Raw genomic sequence first — 22836 nt, 5'->3', positions numbered from 1 at the left:
TGATAAACATAATTTTCTGAATTTTCCGAAACATTTCATATATTCATAACATCTTATAAATATCTTTGTTACCAACGTTAAATGCATACATACAAGTTCTTCTTATCTACTGTATGTAACAGATCATATATTATCAGGAATTTAAGTGGCATTTAAGATTGTAGTGCCAGTCAAGCAAAATGATAACAAGACGAGTGTTTACGGGTTGAGTTAGGTTGCGAACAAAGTGTGTCATGTCACAGCAGTAGCGAATAATAGCTCGTAGAGTGCAGTTTACATTTCTGTGTTGCTTGCTATTCAAATAATTTCTTAATATATGTGCCATTTTAGAACGGATTCGATATACATCATTATAATTTAGCGTACAATACAGGATATAAGTTAAATTATTTGGAGATTCTTTGTATTTTGAAAACAAATAGAGCGAATATGGCTGGTAATTTTCCAAATACTGTAGAAACTGGTAAGTGCGATAAAAAACTTAATAAAATACTCAAACAATTTAATTGTATTTATAAATTCTGTCATGTATAAAAATTCGTATATTATTTTATGCATCAGAGAAAATTTCTGAAAATTTCATGATATAAAAAGAAAATATTCCAAATCCTAGATTATAAGTGTATTTTAATCATCAGTAATTACTATATAAAATTCTTTAAATCCTGTAACATGAAAAACATTGTTATAATTAATAGTAGTAATATAAAACTTTGCTCAAAAATCTTCGTACATAAAATAATATTATTCAAATAATAATAAAAATTTTTCAATCTTAATAATTTCTTTTTTAATGCAAAAGCAGATTCTACAATACTATAAGTTTAATATTTATTACATTTTATGATGCAGTTCTAGGAAGTATACGATTATCTGAACTCGGCCAAACATTAACGCACGAACATTTTGCTCTCGATTTTCGTAAATTTTACGTACCACCACCAAAGCATATTGATAAACATTTTCCCAAAGAAAGTCTGCATCTCGAAAATATCGGATATGTCAAGCAGTATCCGTAAGTCGAATAAAAAATATATCTTTTTACAATACATTCAAAATTATATTACAAATAATCTTAAATAAAAAAATGTGCATGACATGTGATGAACAATGTTAAATGTTAATATCGATACAAAAGAATGATATTGTGTATAATATATTGTGTATAATAACATTTTTTAACGAGATAATAAAGCACTTTTCATAATTATGTAATTTGTTTTCGTTAAACATTCTGAAAAAAATTTGGAGTATACTAATAATTTGTTTGGAATTTCTTAATTAAATGTTTTCACTTAAAATATAGCAAAGATAGTATTTCTCACCTAAAATTAATGATATACAAAGATGTTGAAACAATCTTCGCAATTTCTATAGATTTTTATAATTATATATCAATAATGAAACGATTGAATAAATGTTGTTAAAAATGATACATGATTAATGACACTAAATATATTGGTTCAGATATAGCAGCTTGAGAAATTTGAAATTTGATGACGAATATGCGCACAGAGCTGTTAATATGGATGTAAAATTATTCAAGAAAGCTGGTGGTGGAACTATCGTGGAAAATAGCAACCACGGTTTGCAACGCGATATTATTTTAATGAGAAATATTAGTCAGTCGATGGGAATTAATGTAATCGCTGGAACCGGTATGTTTTTTATTATATTATTATTACTTCTAAATATTATATCCAATGTTATATAATTGTTAATGTTGCATAGATAATATTTTTGCATCTCGACAGGATATTATGTCGCTAGTACGCAAACTGCATCGACTCTCGACACGACGAAAGAAGAAATGTACAATCTCATGTATAAAGAATTAGAAGAGAATTGTGTTGGGCTTCCCAATGAGCTGAAAGTAAAGGCTGGATTTATCGGAGAAGTCGGCAGTACTTGGCCGATCGAGGGTATATAACTACATATTAGCTTACTAAACATTTTTCCATTTATTGTTTTTATTTATTAGAGCGAAATATGTGTATTTAGAAAGACATTAAGCAGATAAAAAGCGAGAAAAGAGCGAAAAATGTAACTGAAACGAACAGACTTCATGTGTGTAACTTATTAAATTACAATATTTTTGTAAGCAGAAAGTAAATCACGTTTACTAATAAAATAAATATAATCAAGATTAATTAATAATAAAAATAATTAATGATAAAATTATGTCTTAAAATAATTCTATATCTGTGATTAGATTTTGAGAAACGTGCCATTTGTGCGACTGGCGAACTTCAAGCGCAATTGCACTGTTCTGTGAGCTTTCATCCTGGAAGAAATGCGTCTGCGCCTGCGGAGATAATGCGTATCTATCAAGAGGCTGGTGGAGATTCTACTAAAGCTATCATGTCCCACATTGATCGTGAGATTTATTGACTTTTATTTATTAGTTTTTCTAATTAGGCTGTACATCGAAACTATTTTTCTGCAAATACATTAATTAAATAAATTTAATAGGTACATTAGTCAAAAAGGAGCAGATTATGGAATTCGCCGATGATAACAAGTGCTACATCCAATTTGATCTATTTGGTGTCGAGTGTTCTTTTTATCAGCTACATCCATCAGTAGATATGATATCAGATGCACAGCGTATCAAACGAATTGCACGTCTGAAGAAGGAAGGGAAACTACATCGTGTTCTCATGAGTCATGACATTCACACGAAGCATAGACTAGTACGTATTTTTTAATATATCTTTATTCAATTTTATGTAATAATTTTGATTATTCATAATTTTGCTTTTGTAAATTAATTTTAATTTTAATTTATAGAATTAAATAATAAGTTATTTAAACCGATTTAAAAGATATAAGTTATTTAAACCGATTTAAAAGATTAGAGTTAAGTAGAAGATTAAACATTTGGAATTATTTTATTAATTTTTAAGATACCTTTCGGCGGCCATGGATATTCCCATATCGCGAATAATATTCTGCCAAATATGATAAATAAAGGCTTTACGATGGAAGAGATCGAACTAATAACAGTTGAAAATCCAAAAAGATGGTTAACTCGATAATATAATCTACCTGGAGAACGGAAGTTACAATTTTTTTCTTTATAACGTAACATTTTTTAATGATGTTCGTAGATAATTATAACAATTTATTTTTATTATCATTCTGCATTGAAACTGCATTTTTAATTAAAGACAATATGAGTTGTATTGTGTATGTATATTTACAGATTATAAAAAAATGATATCTATGAAGGGTAATTTTTCATTTCTTTAACTTTAAAAATCATAAATGCCTACATATTTAATCCTCGAAATGTTTCATTAGTTAACAATTAATGAATTAGTTAACCTCGTTCATTAGTTAACAAATAATTTAATATTAAAATATTATAATGTAAAATTTACTGTTCTATAAATCAACAAGAATTTATTATTATTACAAATATTATTTGATTGAAAGATTTATTTGAGTCTGTACCCTTATCAGGGAGCACTATGTTTATATTTATTATCATCAAAATAAATATGTATTCGTGTTAGCAATGTCAACTGGATATACATAACAAGTTTAAAAAGATATAGCTATCGGTTATAATTCAAACATTATAATATTTGAGTTAAATGTGACACAGTTCTGAGTATGTCACAGTAGTTCTAAGTATCAAATATTACATCTGTATCGTCGCGCTATTTATAAAATAAGGACACATTACGCTTAGATAATTATAAAAAGTGTACTGCCATTAAATATAAAATTAAATAAACTATAAATTCTTTGTTTTTAACAAAAATAGAATGAAGACGAGTATACCTGATAAAAATAAGGACGGTAACTACGTGGAAACTGGTAAGAGTAAAGAAAAATTATAAAATAATTATATAATGTAATAAATTGCCTTTACACATTTTCATACGGATATTTATATATTATAATATTTATATTATAATATTTATATTGACGAATTCAAGAATGATATAAATCTGTCAAATATTATGTTTTCATGATTCGAAAAGATTTTTATAATTTTTCACGAATTTTTGCGTAATAATGTTGCTTATCGCGATCTTCTAAGTGTACAAATCATCCAAATATCCATTTTACTAAGCATTTATTATTTGTGTTTTATACTATATATCTAGTACTGGGACCCACGAGAATGTCTGAACTCGGTACAACATTAACGCACGAATACCTAATATGTGATTTTATCAATCTTCACATAGCTTCTTTATGCGAAACACCATATGATTTTAGATCCCCTTCTTTAATGAATTTCGGATATGTTAAACAATATCCGTAAGTGAAATTAGAATATCTGTTTAAACGATTTTTCTGTATATGTGTATATGTATTGAAATGATATATGAAAAAATATCTCGATTATGACCTCGTATATATATTGAAATGATTATGAAAAAATATCTCGATCAAAATAAGAGTAATTTATATTCAATACAAAAATAGTTTTGTTAAATGACATTGTTCAATGATAACATTTTAAATGTAGCTTTGCAGTTAAATCAATGTTTTACAAATTCACTTCATGTTTATATATGTAATTGTTTATGCATGTTTATATATGTTTAAATATGTTTATATATTAATTTACATTTATTAGAATGTGTAATTTAAAAAAATAAAATATATTTTAATACATGTTTCACGAAATATTTCACTCTGTCGTATAACAGCTCCATATAATCTTTACTTTTATATGTTTTCTTATAATTATTTATTCGAATTTATTCGAATTACAATCGATAAATAAACATCAATACATTAATAAATAAACTATTGAATAAATATTGTTAAAAGGAATAAATATGTATTTAACGAAAAACATTATAAATCAGATATAGCTATTTGTATAATCTGCGGCTTAATGATAGAGAAGGAATAACTGCTATTTTTAATGAAGTGGAATTGTTTAAAGAAGCTTGTGGTGGAACAATCGTGGACAAATCTAGTTGTATAAATCGCAATATTGCTTTATTGAAATCACTTAGTAGTACAACCAATGTTAATATAATTATTGGAACAGGTATGATTGCATAGATACTATGTATATAATATCTTTTTAAATTCTTCGAGATGTGTTTTTCTCTCGGTGAAAAGTTAAGTTAATTTTTTGCGTGACGATTAAGAGTAAGAAGTTATTTGTGTACTAAAAAATATAAATAAATAATTATGTATTCTTAAGTTTCTTTTTTAAGTAAATCTTAATAAAATTTTAACTTAATGAATAATTATATAAAGATATTACAGTAAAGATTGAAAAAATATTATCCTCGATAATTTTGCTAAGTGATTGAATGCGCAACTTCTATGCATTATCAATAATTTATAAGTCAAAAATTGTAACTTTGAAACACATTACAAGAATTCAAATTAATCTTCCAAATGTGTTATTAAAATGTACAATAATTATATACCATTCTGTATGATAATCTATTTCATATCTTCAGAATCAAAAATTCTTATTCACAAATTAAATTAATTATCTCAATTAATCAAAAAAAGATATTTTCATTCTTTACGAATAATAAATATTTGGCTAATTTCAGTTTTATATATTATCATTAATTACATCATTAGTTATCTTATATTTATGCAATTTGACAGGTTATCATGTTATTGATGCAATAAATTTAATAACTTCCACGATGACTACAGAGGAAATGTACAATAACATACATGCTGAAATGGAAAATGGTTGCCAAACGGATAACACTGTGAAGCCAGCATTTATCGCAGATGGCGGCAATATTCTTCTAGGTACACATTTACATGTAAAAGAGAAAAAGAAATATATATAGAAAATATACAATTATAATATTATAATTGTAAAGTTGTAATACGAAATATCTCTCTTTAATAATCTCTTTCATTAATAAGATATATGTAATTAAATAATAATAAATCTAATTAAAATTATATATATATATGTGTGTGTGTGTGTGTGTGTGTGTATATTTAGTATATACAGTGGCTTACAAAAATATATTTTATCGAATTATATTTTATTTACAAATAAAATATAAATTTATAAAATTTCATTTCGAATATAAGATTCATGAGCTATATTAACTATATTATGTTTGTATTAACTTAGACTTATTTATAACTTAGAGTTTGAATTACGTGCTCTTCGTGCAATGGCACAATATCAAGGGCAATTTCGTTGCCCCGTGAGTTTTCATCCCGGAAAATACGTAATTCCACTTACCGAAATAATGCGGATTTATCAAGAAGCAGGTGGAAGGGCTACAGAATTTGTTATGGCCCACATTGATCGTAAGATCCACGAAACTTTTTAATTAATTTTCAAGTAACTTGCCTATATAGAAAACATCGCTAGTATATTAATTAAATTAATTAACAGGTACATTAAGGCCAGAGGATTTCATGGAGTTCGTCGACCAGAACAAATGTTACGTCCAGTTTGATCAGTTTGGTGTAGAGTCTTCTTTTTATCAATTGAATCCACGCACTAATATAATGTCAGATATGCAGAGTATCGAACTTATCGCAATGCTGAAAGAAGAAGGAAAACTACAACGAGTTCTCATGAGTCACGATATTCACACTAAGCATAGACTGGTATATATTTTTCAACATTTGCACAATCAATTTTGCGTAATAAATTTGATCATTTACATAATTTTATTTTCATTTCAACGCATCACCTTGAATTTTATAATCTTACTTAATATACTTCTTATTTCATTTTTAATTTATATGATTAAATAATAAATTATTTATATTAAAATATTAGAATTAACCTGATATTGAGGCAGAACTGATATAAGCGCTAAATTATTCTTATTATTGATTTTTCAGGTAACTTTTGGTGGGCTTGGATATACACACATTTCAAACAATATTACACCAATCATGTTAGAAAGATATTTCACGCAGGATGACATCTATGTAATAAGAAATGAAAATCCTTATAGATGGCTTAACCGATTTAATCTGTAATCAATTTGCAAAATAGATTGCAGCAGGGCGTATCTCATATACTTTATACGAAATATAAAAGTTTTTTAAATGTATTTGTTTTTTTATTAAATAAAATTCTTATTTGCAATCTATTTTTCTTATTTCTATTCTATAATAAGCATATTGTAAATGTATTTTAAATATAAGGCAATCTAAAATTTATATTTTATTTACAAGATACAACAATGTATGACAACCTTTGGTAAGAATCGATACCCATCTGAAGGTAACGATATGTGGCTGTTTTAAATGCCACGGAAATTAAATATGTGTGCGCGACATATTTACTACTTGTATTATTTCGCTCTTCTTGGCGAAAGAATAATCTATAAAACGTACTATTCTATAATATTGTGAACGAGGTACAAAAATTAATTGGTTCGATAACACAGTAAAGATTCTGTTTCCTCTCTTCTTTCTCTTCTTTCAAGGAAAGAATATTTGATCTCTCCTCGATTTTTTAGTCTCGATTCACTCCTCCTGGAATTGTGAACTTCTTACAGGATTCATAGCGATAGAGACCGTTGATACCATTGTTTTACTGAAGTCCTTTGAATAATCTGCAGTTGAAAACAAAATACGAATGCATCTTGATAGTAACAGAACTCACACTTTCACGTTAAATATAAGTAGAAAACAAATGATAAAAAATAGCAAATATAAAAATATTTTTATTGAAATATCTTTGTGAGATATTACAGAGACAGATATGTGATGTTATACAGAAAAGAATTATGTACAAAAGCTTGAAAAGATAGTCATGAAATAATTAAAAAAAAAACTATTATATTCGTAACTCGCAATTTACGAAAATTAAAAAAACAAACATAACATAAATCTTGATTATGTCTTAAGCCAATAATTAAAAATAAGTGAAGAAAAATAATATTTAAGCAAATTAAGTAAACAATAATTAAGCGATTTATGGTAAAAAAAATGCGAAAGATCTTATTAATACATTGTTAATTCACTATTGAAGGGATGCAAAATTATTCGACGTCGCTCGCTCGTCGTTAGCCTCAAGAAGGAATTAAGAAGCTGCTAGGTAAGAAGAGATTAATGATTAATCCTTTGCACTCGGAGCCATCTCTGCTAGACTTACGATATCCCCTCAGAGGGGACATCCGAGTGCAAAGGGTTAAAGGATGCGATTAAGGAATTGATTAGCGCGCACACGCATACGTAGTTTGGTCACAGACAGCGATACCAAAATGGCAATCAAACAAAGTAAGACGCAAACTTGTGGTGCCCTTGACTTACGAAGTGAGCGAGTGGTCGCGCGCTCGGTCAGAGCTTGGTGAGTGTTACCGCGTGACGTTGCTCGAAGTTACCTTGGACGTAGTCCTGCTGATGAGCCTGAAGACCACCACCCGGTGCGCTGCTGCCATACGGCGTCAAGCTCATCCTTATCCACGAGCAACCGATCGCACCGGCATATGCCTGTCTGTATTGCTTGTTCATGATGACGTAGATGATCGGATTCACACATGACGCGAAGTACAGCAGCAGATATCCCAGAACATGGCATTCTGAAATAGTTCGATGTTCAGTGCATGCAATAATCGGTGGAAGAGCAAATTATAAGTAATATATCATTAAAAGAAGATTAAGAAAAGAGAAAGAATTGGACACCAATACATAGTTACTGATATATAAATGTATTCGCACCTGGACATTTGACCTCCGCGTCGGCCACCTTAACAATGGTGATCGGCAGATAGCACGCAAGGAAGCTGATGAAGATCACCAGCACCATCTTCGTGATCCTCCATTCGCTGCGCTTCTGCTTGATCTCCCTTATGTCTCTCCCAGGCGTATGAGGCGATTTTATCGTTGGTGCGGTGTGCTTTCGCATTCTCGATTCTGATCTACAACGTCAGATTCCGATCAGTTTACTGTCATATAATAACAATAAAAATAAAAAAAAGATTTATGTGCGAAGCATCAGAAACGTGAATTACTTGTGCACCACCCAGAATATCTTGGCGTAGCAGCCGACAATCACTACGCAGGGTATTAGGAACCCCATGATGAAGAGAAATGTCTTGGAAGTATGACCGTGACGGTCCTTGATGATGGAGCAAGTCTCCAGATTGCGATCATAGTCGAATTTACCTGATGAAAAAAAAAATTATAAGCGAATAATCGATAAATAATGTATGATAAAAGATATTAAAACGAATTTTGCGAATTTTATTCATTTTCTTTTATAAAAGATGATAAAATTCGCAGAGAATATATAATAATATTTTTCTCAAATAATTGAATGAGAGATATAAAATTGATTAATTACAAAATGACATATAATAATAAAAATGTGTAATAAAAATGACTCACCCCATACTCCAAACAGCGTAGGTATCTGCATCCCGTAAGAAAACAGCCAGCAGAAAATTATCATCGCGGCAATCCAATATTTTTTGTAAACTTTGGTATAAACAGCGTGATGCGCTATCATAATATATCTACGCAAGATCAAGAAATTTCTTTTTTAATTTCATATTTTGCTTTGATTTTATTACATTAATTTAGAATAATTCAAATTTTAAAATAAATCAATGTAAACATTTCAAGTAGATTAAATACTTAAGCTAGAGAACAGAGTTGAATAGAAGATAGAGACACGCACCTATTGATAGTGATAGCTGCTACGGATAAAAGGCTGACACCGACGTTTCCGTATCTGAAGAAAGGCACGGAGACGCAGAAAAATCGTATATCCGTCCAGCCAGCGTTGATAAATCTAATGGAATCAAACGGCAGCACCAATAGACAGAACATAAAGTCGGCGATGCACAAGCTATATGGACATAAGTTGAATCACTTTTAATTCACATTAAACATTAACGAACGAATCGTATTAAGAAATCTTAGTACGTTTAGAAATCAGTTTTTTTTAACTAAGAATGATGATCCGTTTATGTGAGATAATCACTAACATGCAACTATGATTCATACTGTTAGTAGCTCTTTAACCACGTGTGCAAATCACAGCTATTTATATCACATATTTGAATAAAGAAATCTTTATTGATAAAATTAATAAAATAAAATTAGAGAGAGATTTAAATTGTTGTATATATACCTTATTATAAAAGCTGCTGCAACATTGCGAACTTTAGGATATTTACATAGAGCAACGATCGTTAATAGATTACCAGCTAGACCAATAATCATGATAATGATCGCTACTACCGCCGCAAAAGTTCTCAAGGGTTTGGGAAATCTGCAACAGCATATATTAATGATAAAAACGATCCTTCTTTATTTATCGTAATTTGTTTTATTGATAGGAATTGAACAATTTTAATTTAGATATAAATATTTTCTAAAGTTTACTAGAATATTACAAAGTGTGCTACACAAGTGCCATTTATTTCCTTTCACTATATATTGTTTGTTAAACTACAATTAAAAATTTCTAAAATTGAAGATATTTTTTCGAAATATAAAAATTTGATATAAAATGATAATATGAAATTAATTTATACAAGTAATTTCTTAATCAAACTAAGATAAATTATTATTAATATTTTTTAAATAAAAATTAAACTTTTTATACATGATATTAGATCAATCATCGAAATTATCAATATCCAATCGAAATTAATTTGAAATACAAGAGGATACAAGATTCATTCGATTGCAAACTATTATATGAATAATCGGCAAATCTAGTTATATTTTTGAATATTATAATTCGGGAATATTTATTTCTAATTTTAACTTGTATATTTATTCACTTATGTAACAATAAATTATTTCACTCATATAATAAATAATTATATATATAAAACAATTATGTTATACAACATGTAACCCTTCCAATGGATACACCTTGACGTTGGTGGAAGGGCTTAGTACCTAAAAGGTTTATCCTGAAAGGGAAGCTAAGTATCCAAACGATTCGTGATAATACTATAAAAACATTATCACGAATCGCAAAAAATTCATATGTAATGAGCGTACATTAATGCATTAATCATTTTTCAATATATCGTATGATCGTATTTTCGGATGATATTGTACTTTCATTTAGTTTCAACAAGCGATTAAATTTAAATCGATGAAAATTTGATCGAGTGCCCAATAAGGACAGCATGGGATCATCTTTGTTTACTTTCGCCGCGTCTCTTGTCTCATACACCATATGATGTCGCCATATGATATTTTCACAGAGTTGGGAACGTTACTTCAAAAAAGTAACACGTTACCGTTATCGTTACTTTTCGTGAAAAGTAACTAGTTACCGTTACTTGTTACTAATTTTGAAAAGTAACTCGTTACCGTTACCGTTACTAAGAAAGTAACGATTCGTTACTTTTTCGTTACTTTTTATAATACAAAAATTAAATTTATTTATTTTAAAATATAATTATTATTTTATAGTATTTATTATAGTTGATTTTAAAATATAATTATTACTTTTATATATTCGATAATTATAAATTATTCCATCATTGATGTTCTTCATATTCAATTTTTCATTTATTGTAATTTAGAAATTTTAGATTTATGAATACAGAGAAAAACATCATGCATGTATATAATTTTCCAAAATATTTGCAACTGTTTTGTAATAAGAATAGATTTTTCAATTACTAAGGGGATACTATCCAGGATTATAAAATTAAAGTAACGATAAAAGTAACGGTTAAATTCGTTACCGTTACTGTAAAAATGTAATGACGTTACCGTTACCGTTACAGACAGAAAAAAGTAACGATCGTTACCGAAAAAAGTAACGGTAACGGTAACGACGTTACAAGTAACGCGTTACTTCCCAACTCTGTATTTTCATATGTAGATAGTCAAATATCACAGCCTCCTTTTTTCTTACATTTTAAAAAGATATATATCTTTGACGAGTTGGCTAAAACAACTTAATTAGCAGATTTTTGGGATATCATAATAATGCTTATAAACCACTATATTATAATTGTATCTAAATGAATACGAGTCATTTTAAAAATAGAATGTGTTGTGAGACAAGAGTCGGAGCAAATAATATTCGTATTAATTCTATCTATCGATTTCATTTTTTTTCACTTCGGGCTTAATTCTTGCTCAAAATTACCTCGTTAATTCAAATTTAAAAATTATCATACAAAATGTTACAATTTCAAATGCGGGAATGTACAGTACAAAATGTTACACATAATAAAATATGAATTTGTCGAGAGTGAATTGTATGAATTTTGTATAAACTTTTTGCGAATACAATGTATGAATAATGTTAATGAATCTTGATTACCTTGACGATTCTTACAATTTAAGAAGATGAAGAGGAAGAGGAAAAGGAAGAGAAAGGCCTAAGGGAGATATCGAACGACGATAAACTTTTTAATTTTTTTATTTGATTTAAACATTCCAAAAGTATGCTTTTAAAAAGATCAACGTACCTTGACAATTCTACGTCGATAGTGTCTTGTGTGCCGTTGTCCATGACATGAGGCAACGTAGCTGTACCATCCATTATACCAGCCATACTAAAGATATTCTGATTCAACGATTCCATTTCGTATTGACCGACCTCGAAAACCTGCGACATTCATGGAAGAAAGAGAAATTAAATATTCGACCTATGTTCTCGAGATGACTAAGGCAGATGACTAACAAGTCACGCATAGTATAAATAATTTTGGAATATTTTTGATAAATACAAAAATAACCGAAACAACGATTTTTTAGATTACTACAATTACTTAAATTCGCTCAAGCGATTTGCCTTGGAAATTAAAAAGACAACGTTCAGCGAGAATAGAATTATAAATATTCCACTCCCTTTTTTTCGCAATAATTATTAATAGACATATGCCCGGGATTAATTATTATTGCGAGACACAAAATAGATAGACGTGGAATTTCCTAGGAGGAAACCACGATTTAAAATTCCAGTACGCACGGTAAAGTCTGTCTGATGTAAAACGGATGCGATGACATATTTGTTTTACACAATTATTTTCAGGATTACGACAGAGAAACGCGCGTCGCAGAACTGATATATTATTTGTTATAATTTATTTTTGATATTTTGATAGAGAGTTCCAATAACAAAAAATAACAAATAACAATAGAAAAATATAATTTATAATATATTAAAAAATTTAAAGTTAATTATAAAAAAATCTTATATGAAGATTATATTAGATTACAATATATATTTGTGTGTGTGTGTATCTTATTAATATATACTTAATATATACTTAATACATATATACTTAATACATATATACTTAAAGTTGTCGAAGACTTTAAAGAAAAACTCTAGAATTCGCAATAATCGATTGTCTGATGACGCGTGGGACGTTTGACATTTGCGTTATGCAAATATCGCACGCGCAAGGCGCATTAAAATAATTCACCGACGTGCACAATGGCCGGAGACCAACTTACGTTAAGGAAAGGAGAATTAATTATTATTTATGGGCGCCATTGACGGAAACAGATCGTCTGAAGGATTTATAGAAGATAATACTCTAGAGACTTTTGATGACCGATATCTCTCTGATTCTGCGACATTCCTTTAACGTGTTTGAATATATTTAAATACTTTATGTTTATTTTGTTTGGAAAATATAAATTCGAAACTGACTGACATACTTCGGAATCGAAATATTTGTGTGATTTATGTATATTTACTAACTTTCAGAAATATCCGAATATACACTCACCCGCAAAAAAAGCGGTACACCTAAAATTTGAGAAAATTTCATCAAATTTTAAATGATCATAACTTGGTAAATAATGATGATAAAAATATGTTTAAAAAAACAAAATGAAGGCTGTAATGTCCACTTTAAGAATATTTAAGTGGCAATTATGCTCAGCCATTGTTTTCAAAATGGCGGATAAGGAAGTGAAAGGATGTAAAATTGATTATTAAAGGATCGAGTTTGGGACGGTGCACGGCGTAAATCAGGTAACGCAGCCCAATGAGACCAAATGCTCGTGAAAGTGTGGAGTGTTATCTTTAAAATGTTTTTTTACCGAGCTCGATACGATGATTTTTCGCTCAGTTATTCCGAATTTAATTAAAAACGCTCTTTTTTCTTCTTCAATTTGCAGCTCAGCGAATAATTATCGTATCGAGCTCGGTAAAAAAGCATTGTAAAGGTGATACTCCACACTTTCACATGCATTTCGTCCCATTGGGCTGCGATACCTGATTCACGCCACGCACTGGAGCAAAGCGGGAACCTTTATTTATCGGTTTTGTATGCTTTCATTTATCCGCTATTTTGAAAAAAAATGGTTGCACATAATTTCAATTTAATTTAGGTGTGTGTGTGTGTGTGCTCGTTTGTATACCACAAGGATAAGGACCCCGTGGTTCGTCAGCTCCACAGTATTTAAAGACTTCAAACCCTCCTTGTGGTGTGTGTGTGTGTGTGTGTGTGTGTGTGTGTGTGTGTGTGCTCGTTTGTATACCACAAGGATAAGGACCCCGTGGTTCGTCAGCTCCACAGTATTTAAAGACTCCAAACCCTCCTTGTGGCGTGTGTGTGTGTGTGTGTGTGTACGGGCGCACGCATATGTGTATTAATAGTGGGTATGACCTCCTCGTGCGCGTATTACCTCATTCATACGATCAGGCATACTCTGTATTAGTCTTTTTATTTCATCCTGCGTAATTGCATCCCATGCATTTTGAAGAACTCTTTGAAGTTCTTGCAGTGACTGAGGTGCAGGTACGTGATTTCGTACTTTCTTGCCGAGATTGTCCCACAAATGCTCAATGGGATTTAAATCCGGACTACTTGCTGGCCAAACAAGTCGATTTATGCCAACTTCATCGAGGAAATCAAACACTCTTCTCGCAGTGTGTAGTCGAGCATTGTCTTGCATAAACAAGAAGTTCTCTCCTATAAAGGGTGCATACGGAACAACATACGGAAGGAGTATGTCTTCCACGTATACATCTGCGTTCATGTTCCTGTCAAAAAAGTGCAAATCTGTATGAGCGTCCGCTGAAATACCTGCCCAAACCATCACAGAGCCTCCATTGTAGCTGTACCTTTCACTTACAGTACAATCTGCAAATCGTTCTCCACGACGACGATAAACTCGTTCTCGTCCATCTGGAGAATAGAGACAAAAACGAGATTCATCGCTAAAGAGTACTTTGCCCCAGTCTGCGTAATTCCAGTCTCTATGCGCAACTGCAAAATTGAGTCGAGCTACGCGATGACGACCTGTAAGAAAAGGTACAGCCGCTGGCCTGCGCGAAAACAGATTTTGTTCCGCTAATCTTCTCCGAACGGTGTCAACGGATACATTGCAATTGTGGACATCCCTTAAATTGTTTCGAATTTGAACAGCTGTTCGATGTCTGTCTCTTAATGAATTTAAAACAATAAATCGGTCATCGTTTTCATTGGTACGTCGAGGGCGCCCAGAACCAGGCCTCCTCTTGAAAGAATTGGTGTCTAAGTACCTGGCATAAGCACGTTGCACAGTTGACACTGACAGATCAAGTGCCTCAGCAACGTATCTTCGACTTCTGCCATCTTCAATTAAAGCAACAACTTGAGCAGCTTTTTCTGGAGTTATCGTTGCCATAATCGAGAAGTAATTTCGAGAAGAAGTAATTAATTATGGTTTCAATAGATGAAGTCGCAAGGAGCAACGCGTCTAGAGAGCTAGCAAATCAATCGCATAACTTGTACTATAGTCTTTCAATGTACCTGGCATCAGCACGTCTCAAACGGAAAAAACATTGAAAGACTATAGTACAAGTTATGCGATTGATTTGCTAGCTCTCTAGACGCGTTGCTCCTTGCGACTTCATCTATTGAAACCATAATTAATTACTTCTTCTCGAAATTACTTCTCGATTATGGCAACGATAACTCCAGAAAAAGCTGCTCAAGTTGTTGCTTTAATTGAAGATGGCAGAAGTCGAAGATACGTTGCTGAGGCACTTGATCTGTCAGTGTCAACTGTGCAACGTGCTTATGCCAGGTACTTAGACACCAATTCTTTCAAGAGGAGGCCTGGTTCTGGGCGCCCTCGACGTACCAATGAAAACGATGACCGATTTATTGTTTTAAATTCATTAAGAGACAGACATCGAACAGCTGTTCAAATTCGAAACAATTTAAGGGATGTCCACAATTGCAATGTATCCGTTGACACCGTTCGGAGAAGATTAGCGGAACAAAATCTGTTTTCGCGCAGGCCAGCGGCTGTACCTTTTCTTACAGGTCGTCATCGCGTAGCTCGACTCAATTTTGCAGTTGCGCATAGAGACTGGAATTACGCAGACTGGGGCAAAGTACTCTTTAGCGATGAATCTCGTTTTTGTCTCTATTCTCCAGATGGACGAGAACGAGTTTATCGTCGTCGTGGAGAACGATTTGCAGATTGTACTGTAAGTGAAAGGTACAGCTACAATGGAGGCTCTGTGATGGTTTGGGCAGGTATTTCAGCGGACGCTCATACAGATTTGCACTTTTTTGACAGGAACATGAACGCAGATGTATACGTGGAAGACATACTCCTTCCGTATGTTGTTCCGTATGCACCCTTTATCGGAGAGAACTTCTTGTTTATGCAAGACAATGCTCGACCACACACTGCGAGAAGAGTGTTTGATTTCCTCGATGAAGTTGGCATAAATCGACTTGTTTGGCCAGCAAGTAGTCCGGATTTAAATCCCATTGAGCATTTGTGGGACAATCTCGGCAAGAAAGTACGAAATCACGTACCTGCACCTCAGTCACTGCAAGAACTTCAAAGAGTTCTTCAAAATGCATGGGATGCAATTACGCAGGATGAAATAAAAAGACTAATACAGAGTATGCCTGATCGTATGAATGAGGTAATACGCGCACGAGGAGGTCATACCCACTATTAATACACACATGCGTGCGCCCGTACACACACACACACACACACACACACGCCACAAGGAGGGTTTGGAGTCTTTAAATACTGTGGAGCTGACGAACCACGGGGTCCTTATCCTTGTGGTATACAAACGAGCGCGCACACACACACACACACACACACACACACACACTCACACACACACGCCACAAGGAGGGTTTGGAGTCTTTAAATACTGTGGAGCTGACGAACCACGGGGTCCTTATCCTTGTGGTATACAAACGAGCACACACACACACACACACACACACACACACACACACACACCCCACAAGGAGGGTTTGGAGTCTTTAAATACTGTGGAGCTGACGAACCACGGGGTCCTTATCCTTGTGGTATACAAACGAGCGCGCACACACACACACACACACACACACACACACACACACACACACACACACACACACACACACGCCACAAGGAGGGTTTGGAGTCTTTAAATACTGTGGAGCTGACGAACCACGGGGTCCTTATCCTTGTGGTATACAAACGAGCACACACACACACACACACACCACAAGGAGGGTTTGGAGTCTTTAAATACTGTGGAGCTGACGAACCACGGGGTCCTTATCCTTGTGGTATACAAACGAGCACACACACACACACACCTAAATTAAATTGAAATTATGTGCAACCATTTTTTTTCAAAATAGCGGATAAATGAAAGCATACAAAACCGATAAATAAAGGTTCCCGCTTTGCTCCAGTGCGTGGCGTGAATCAGGTATCGCAGCCCAATGGGACGAAATGCATGTGAAAGTGTGGAGTATCACCTTTACAATGCTTTTTTACCGAGCTCGATACGATAATTATTCGCTGAGCTGCAAATTGAAGAAGAAAAAAGAGCGTTTTTAATTAAATTCGGAATAACTCAGCGAAAAATCATCGTATCGAGCTCGGTAAAAAAACATTTTAAAGATAACACTCCACACTTTCACGAGCATTTGGTCTCATTGGGCTGCGTTGCCTGATTTACGCCGTGCACCGTCCCAAACTCGATCCTTTAATAATCAATTTTACATCCTTTCACTTCCTTATCCGCCATTTTGAAAACAATGGCTGAGCATAATTGCCACTTAAATATTCTTAAAGTGGACATTACAGCCTTCATTTTGTTTTTTTAAACATATTTTTATCATCATTATTTACCAAGTTATGATCATTTAAAATTTGATGAAATTTTCTCAAATTTTAGGTGTACCGCTTTTTTTGCGGGTGAGTGTATATATCAATATTTAGAAATTTATAATTTATAAAGATTTTAATTTTATAATTATTTTTTTCGCTCTTTATTCTCTTTATCTCGTTCTTCGATCGAATTGTAGTCACGTGACACCAAATAGCTGGCCATTGCTAAACAATGATTGTAGATCATTAGTACATGAATCACTTATCGTTATCGAAACATACAAGTATGTAACATGCGGTATTACAAACTCAGGAGTGCGTATCAATTTGCTGCAATATGGACAATTCTTGCATACCGATATTATTATCACGTGTATTAGATTTTTAACTAATTCTTTATATATTTAAATTAATTTTATTTAATTGCGTATAGAAATTCAATTTATATAATTTTTATATATTTTTCTGTGGAGTCTCTCTTATAAAAAAATTTCTGTAGATTCAGAATTGCGTAAATATATTTATTGATCAGCGATCATGATCAATATGTAAACGCATTGCAAAGGGTGCGTTGGATTTGGTAAACTGAGGTTAAACTGCAGTGCATTAACCCCGATTGAGTTTAATTAAGGGAAATTAACGGACACCCGGTACTAGGCGTCCCTTGTGACAAAAAAAGCGATGAAAGCCACGGAAGACATGAGAACACATTAACGCGTCATGTCGGTTGCGTCGTTGTTTCGCTTTACATATCTCTCTGTCACCAAATATTGATTAAATTATTTAATATTATCGTGCAATGAATAATTGATTATGTTATTAAGTAAATTCTTACGAGATTGTATTAAAGAAAGAGACCAGAGGATAAATTATAATAAAAAGAAAAACTGCGATCAAGTTTAAAAATAAATTAAATTCTAAATGTATTTAAAATATGCTTAAAATTATTTGCTTAAAATATAACGAGTAGCAAAGGACTTATATGTATGGTTTAAGTATTTTTCTATTTTTTTCTTAGTAAAATTATTAAAATTTTAAATTATTTATTTTTATTATTATTATATAAAAAATTGACTTCCATCAAATATAATCGAGTTTAATCAAATGTAATCGATTATTTCAAATGATATAAATGACTGATTCGGAAAGTTGATATATTTGACTTTTATATCAGCTTGATAAGCGAAATTAATCGATCACGTCAACGGAAGAAGACGCGGTGTAAAACCGCGAACATTATTTTTTATTCCGTGGAAGTCCTCGGTGATGAACTGACGTCATCGAATGATTTCCGTGTTAATCACGCGGCGAACGGCAATGAATGAGTCAAGTTGAGTCACTACAGTGAAAGTACCTAGATTGAATCGGCACGAGTCGTCGATATGTCGTCGACTGTATCTTTTCAATCAAAAGCGCTCTTTAATTCTTTGAATGAATTTATTTTTTTTCAGAAATTTATCGAGTTAGATTTTGTACAATTAATTTCAATATAAATTAACATCGATAACATCAATAATGTCGATGGCGACATTATAATGTTTACCCTTTGTCTCTTTTCTCCATTGAAAAAAAATGTTTAATTAAATAAATCTAAAAGATTCAACAAATATTTAATTAAATAAGTCTGAATTAAAATTAAATGTTGCAAAGCGCAATCTTAATATCAACGTATAAAATAAAATATAATATTATTATAATATATAATAATATTATATAATATATATAAACAGTAATATAAATTTCTCTTGTTTAAATATGTTATGTGTTTTCTTGAAAATTTTTCATATTCTTTTTACAACATAAACATCACAATATACAAAATAATGAATGCAAGAATATAATACGTATATATGATTTGAATGCACACAAACAAGATCGTTGAAAGTCGATGCAACTACTTTCGTATCCTACTCACGAGAACACCACGTGGTGTGGATGTCAAACGTCTGCACTTACGGCACAAAACATGTGCTATTTATACCGTGCATTTAGCACTAAACATTGTATATCGATATTAAAACATGCGCTTTGTCGGTTCATTTGATGTATTTTTCTCATGAATTTTTATGTGAAAAAATTTACAGAAAATTATTACTAAAAATTTTTTTAAAACAAATATCACGAACTAAAACTTAACTAATAATTAAAAATTTTGGAATTTTAAGACATTTACATTTTTTCATTTAAAAAAATTAATCAACTTTGAGAAATGTTCAAATAATTGTTTCTTTATTTGTGTATATGTGTGTGTATATCTGTAAACATGTACATATGTATATGTATAATATTTTTTTATTATACATATGTAAGTTTTATATAAAATTTAAGATTGTTTTCAAGTGAAATATGTATTTGAAGAGCTGCTTTTATATTAATTCTTGGTACTACCCAGTTAATTGAATAGTACTCCACCCATCATAATCATCTCCACGTCATGTTTCTAAATTGTCTCGAGACCTCGCTACAGTTTTTTGCTCTATTCTCGGTGTTGGTCCCTCGCAATCTAGCAGACTAACTTGACATCGACTGAATTCACACGAGCGAAAAATACAATGACAATTTTTAAAAGAATCAATTTTTCAAATATTTAAATATTTTCTCACACGATTTCAAATATCTGAATTATTTTTTACATGACTTTTATTTCTTTTTTAAAGGAAAGAAGACTTTAGCCAATTAAATTCTATAGAAATTGCTCTTGTTTCATAAAATTAAATTAATTCATTAAGAGCTAAAGAAGAAAAATATTTAAAAGAAGGAGAATAAAAGAATAATAATTGTCACTTACCGCTCGTCGATTGTTACTTTAAACCAGTCATAAGTCCATCAACAAGATAGATAACGAAGAGGCGGAAAGACCTTTGTTCACTAAAGAATATGACCGAGGAATGTAAGAATTCTCAATGTGTCCTTCTGCTTCGATCCGTCCTTGCATATGTCCTCACCAGAAATGATCGAAATTGCTTTACGATGTGTCAGTACGAGAATTATTTAAGCGTTGTTTCTTTGGAAAAAGAAAGGTCGATAATTCTTATCGATCGTCTAATTATTAAACATACATTTCACATGCGTATAAAGTCTTTGTGTATTGATAATCTAATGACTAGAACATTTATTTAATATCTCTTTAATATCTCTTGTCATTAAATTATTTTCTTTCTTCTTTTTAACTATATATCTTTTATTTCAATTTTATTATAATTTAACTTCACCAAGTATGACTGAATTCTATAGAATTCATCTATCATATCTTTCTTTTACAAAAAGATGACTTGACGTCTTTGAAAAAGCCGTCGATTTTTGCTGATCACGAAATGATTTATTCACACTTGTTATCATTCGCACAAAAATTCACTTATTTTAATTAAATATTACTTCAAACTTTTAAAATATTATTTTTATTGTAAATTCCGTGACATATATTTACCGAACGATTACGATTTCCTTGTAACTGTTCGCGACTTCGGCCGTTTGCTTCTTCGATTTGCAATCATGCTATTTCTTTGGGAATCTTATTTTAATTTTTTCTATATTAAAATTTTGCTATTTTACGAAATGACACTTATCGTTTCGCATTTTTTCGCGGCGACTCGCGATCTCGACTGCGCGCGATCGATTCTCCGGGGACCGGAGAATATGACTCGGGGACCACTGACGCGGACCGTGTGGCGGGCACCGCGTATGCGTCAACATCACCGTGGGTAGACTGTTGCTTACCCAGCATTCCGTCAGATTGTACACACGCTAGATACGGGCCCCACGGATAGGCAGCCACAGGAGAAGGAGGTGAAAGAGCTGGAAAAAGAGAGAGAGATGCGGGGGAGAGCAGCTCGATGACGATGCGAGAGCACATCTGCACCCAAGATCCGGGGACCCAGTTGACCCTTTCTCTGTGACACACCGTACTGTACCTTTTTCAATTGCGCGGAATGTGCTGCAATTGCGATATTGTCACGTTCTTTTGTTCGTGTTGCGTAATCGGGACAAGAGCGATGTATTTGTATATTGCAAGCAATCTTGATCGCCATCGTTCATTTGTTAAAATTTTTGCCGAATATATAGAATATATCTAAATTCTAAAAGATATAATATAAAAAAATTTATTATAGGTCTTAGTTTTATTTGTGTCAAATAGATAGTTCAAAATATTTCGAGATAAAATAATTCTTTTTAATCTATAAATGACTTCTATTTTGGAATTTTAATTAAAAGCGTCCTTGTAAAAGAAATGTTAATAATTACAAGTAATTAGATAGAAGACAAAGTATTTTATATATTTGACATATATTATTAAAAATTAATTTATCACGATTAATAAACAGAGGGAAATCACGAATTCAGACGAATTCCTGTATTTGACAAATTCACAGCGATCGCGAGCCGATAAGATTGTCGCTCTTAATACCGCGGACGTGCATGATATTTATTACTTAAGCAACCGAAGACATGGCGAGAGTGAATTAGACTTAACAAAGTGGAACCGACCGGCCGCATTAATTGGAATGACTAAATCGAACGTCTCGCTGGATTCACACAGAGATGACCCGCATTCAGTCGCCTATGATTGTTCGAAATTAACACGGTCTTTTCGAATCTCTTGCCCTTTCAATTTGTTTTTTAAACACGCTACACTGTATCTCGAATATCGACATTACGAGTACAATGGATCTATTCCGGTCAAATTAATATTAGTTAACTTGTATATAATATTAGTAATATGTGATTATATATGTACGTTGTCCTAGATTTGCCGGATGCTCTTCCGGCATGCCACAGATATGCTAGATGTAAAATAGAAAAGATCAATAGTCATAGTAACTAGGCATTCAGATT

At 31.9% G+C, this 22836-nt stretch overlaps 3 protein-coding genes across 4 annotated transcripts; 2 read left to right on the top strand and 1 right to left on the bottom strand.

Annotated features, from left to right (window-relative positions):
* Positions 1-171: 171 nt before the first annotated feature.
* LOC145976564 (phosphotriesterase-related protein-like) lies at positions 172-3230 on the top strand. The gene is made up of 7 exons (XM_083107760.1): positions 172-463; positions 853-1015; positions 1468-1658; positions 1755-1922; positions 2213-2377; positions 2473-2693; positions 2907-3230. Exons 1-7 carry the CDS (start codon positions 430-432, stop codon positions 3036-3038), a joined length of 1074 nt encoding a protein of 357 aa, XP_082963886.1. The 5' UTR covers positions 172-429; the 3' UTR covers positions 3039-3230.
* An 82-nt stretch (positions 3231-3312) lies between these two features.
* On the top strand, positions 3313-7056 carry LOC145976565 (phosphotriesterase-related protein-like). The gene is made up of 7 exons (XM_083107761.1): positions 3313-3825; positions 4119-4275; positions 4833-5020; positions 5602-5754; positions 6109-6273; positions 6362-6579; positions 6820-7056. The coding sequence occupies exons 1-7, from the start codon at positions 3774-3776 to the stop codon at positions 6958-6960; spliced, it is 1074 nt and encodes a 357-aa protein (XP_082963887.1). The 5' UTR covers positions 3313-3773; the 3' UTR covers positions 6961-7056.
* Positions 7057-7134: 78 nt separating this feature from the next.
* Positions 7135-21722, bottom strand: Moody (G-protein coupled receptor moody). Of its 2 annotated transcripts, XM_083107757.1 has the most exons (10): positions 21431-21722; positions 20792-21007; positions 12384-12523; positions 10067-10207; positions 9611-9781; positions 9319-9446; positions 8943-9096; positions 8650-8849; positions 8313-8510; positions 7135-7541 (listed from the first exon to the last, which is right to left on the bottom strand). In XM_083107757.1, the coding sequence occupies exons 3-10, from the start codon at positions 12497-12499 to the stop codon at positions 7453-7455; spliced, it is 1197 nt and encodes a 398-aa protein (XP_082963883.1). In that variant the 5' UTR covers positions 12500-12523; positions 20792-21007; positions 21431-21722; the 3' UTR covers positions 7135-7452. The 2 variants fall into 2 exon arrangements, with proteins under 2 accessions (XP_082963883.1, XP_082963884.1); XM_083107758.1 differs by lacking the exon at positions 21431-21722 and having other exon boundaries at positions 8242-8510; positions 20792-21181.
* Positions 21723-22836: the final 1114 nt, after the last annotated feature.

The sequence above is a fragment of the Camponotus vicinus genome, unplaced genomic scaffold (assembly GCF_025532165.1).
Source record: "Camponotus vicinus isolate PSW18456_S1 unplaced genomic scaffold, iyCamVici1.0 SCAF_9, whole genome shotgun sequence".
NCBI lineage: Eukaryota > Metazoa > Arthropoda > Insecta > Hymenoptera > Formicidae > Camponotus > Camponotus vicinus.
Note: the sequence above shows the minus strand (reverse complement) of the source record. Positions and strands in the feature narration are given on the sequence as shown.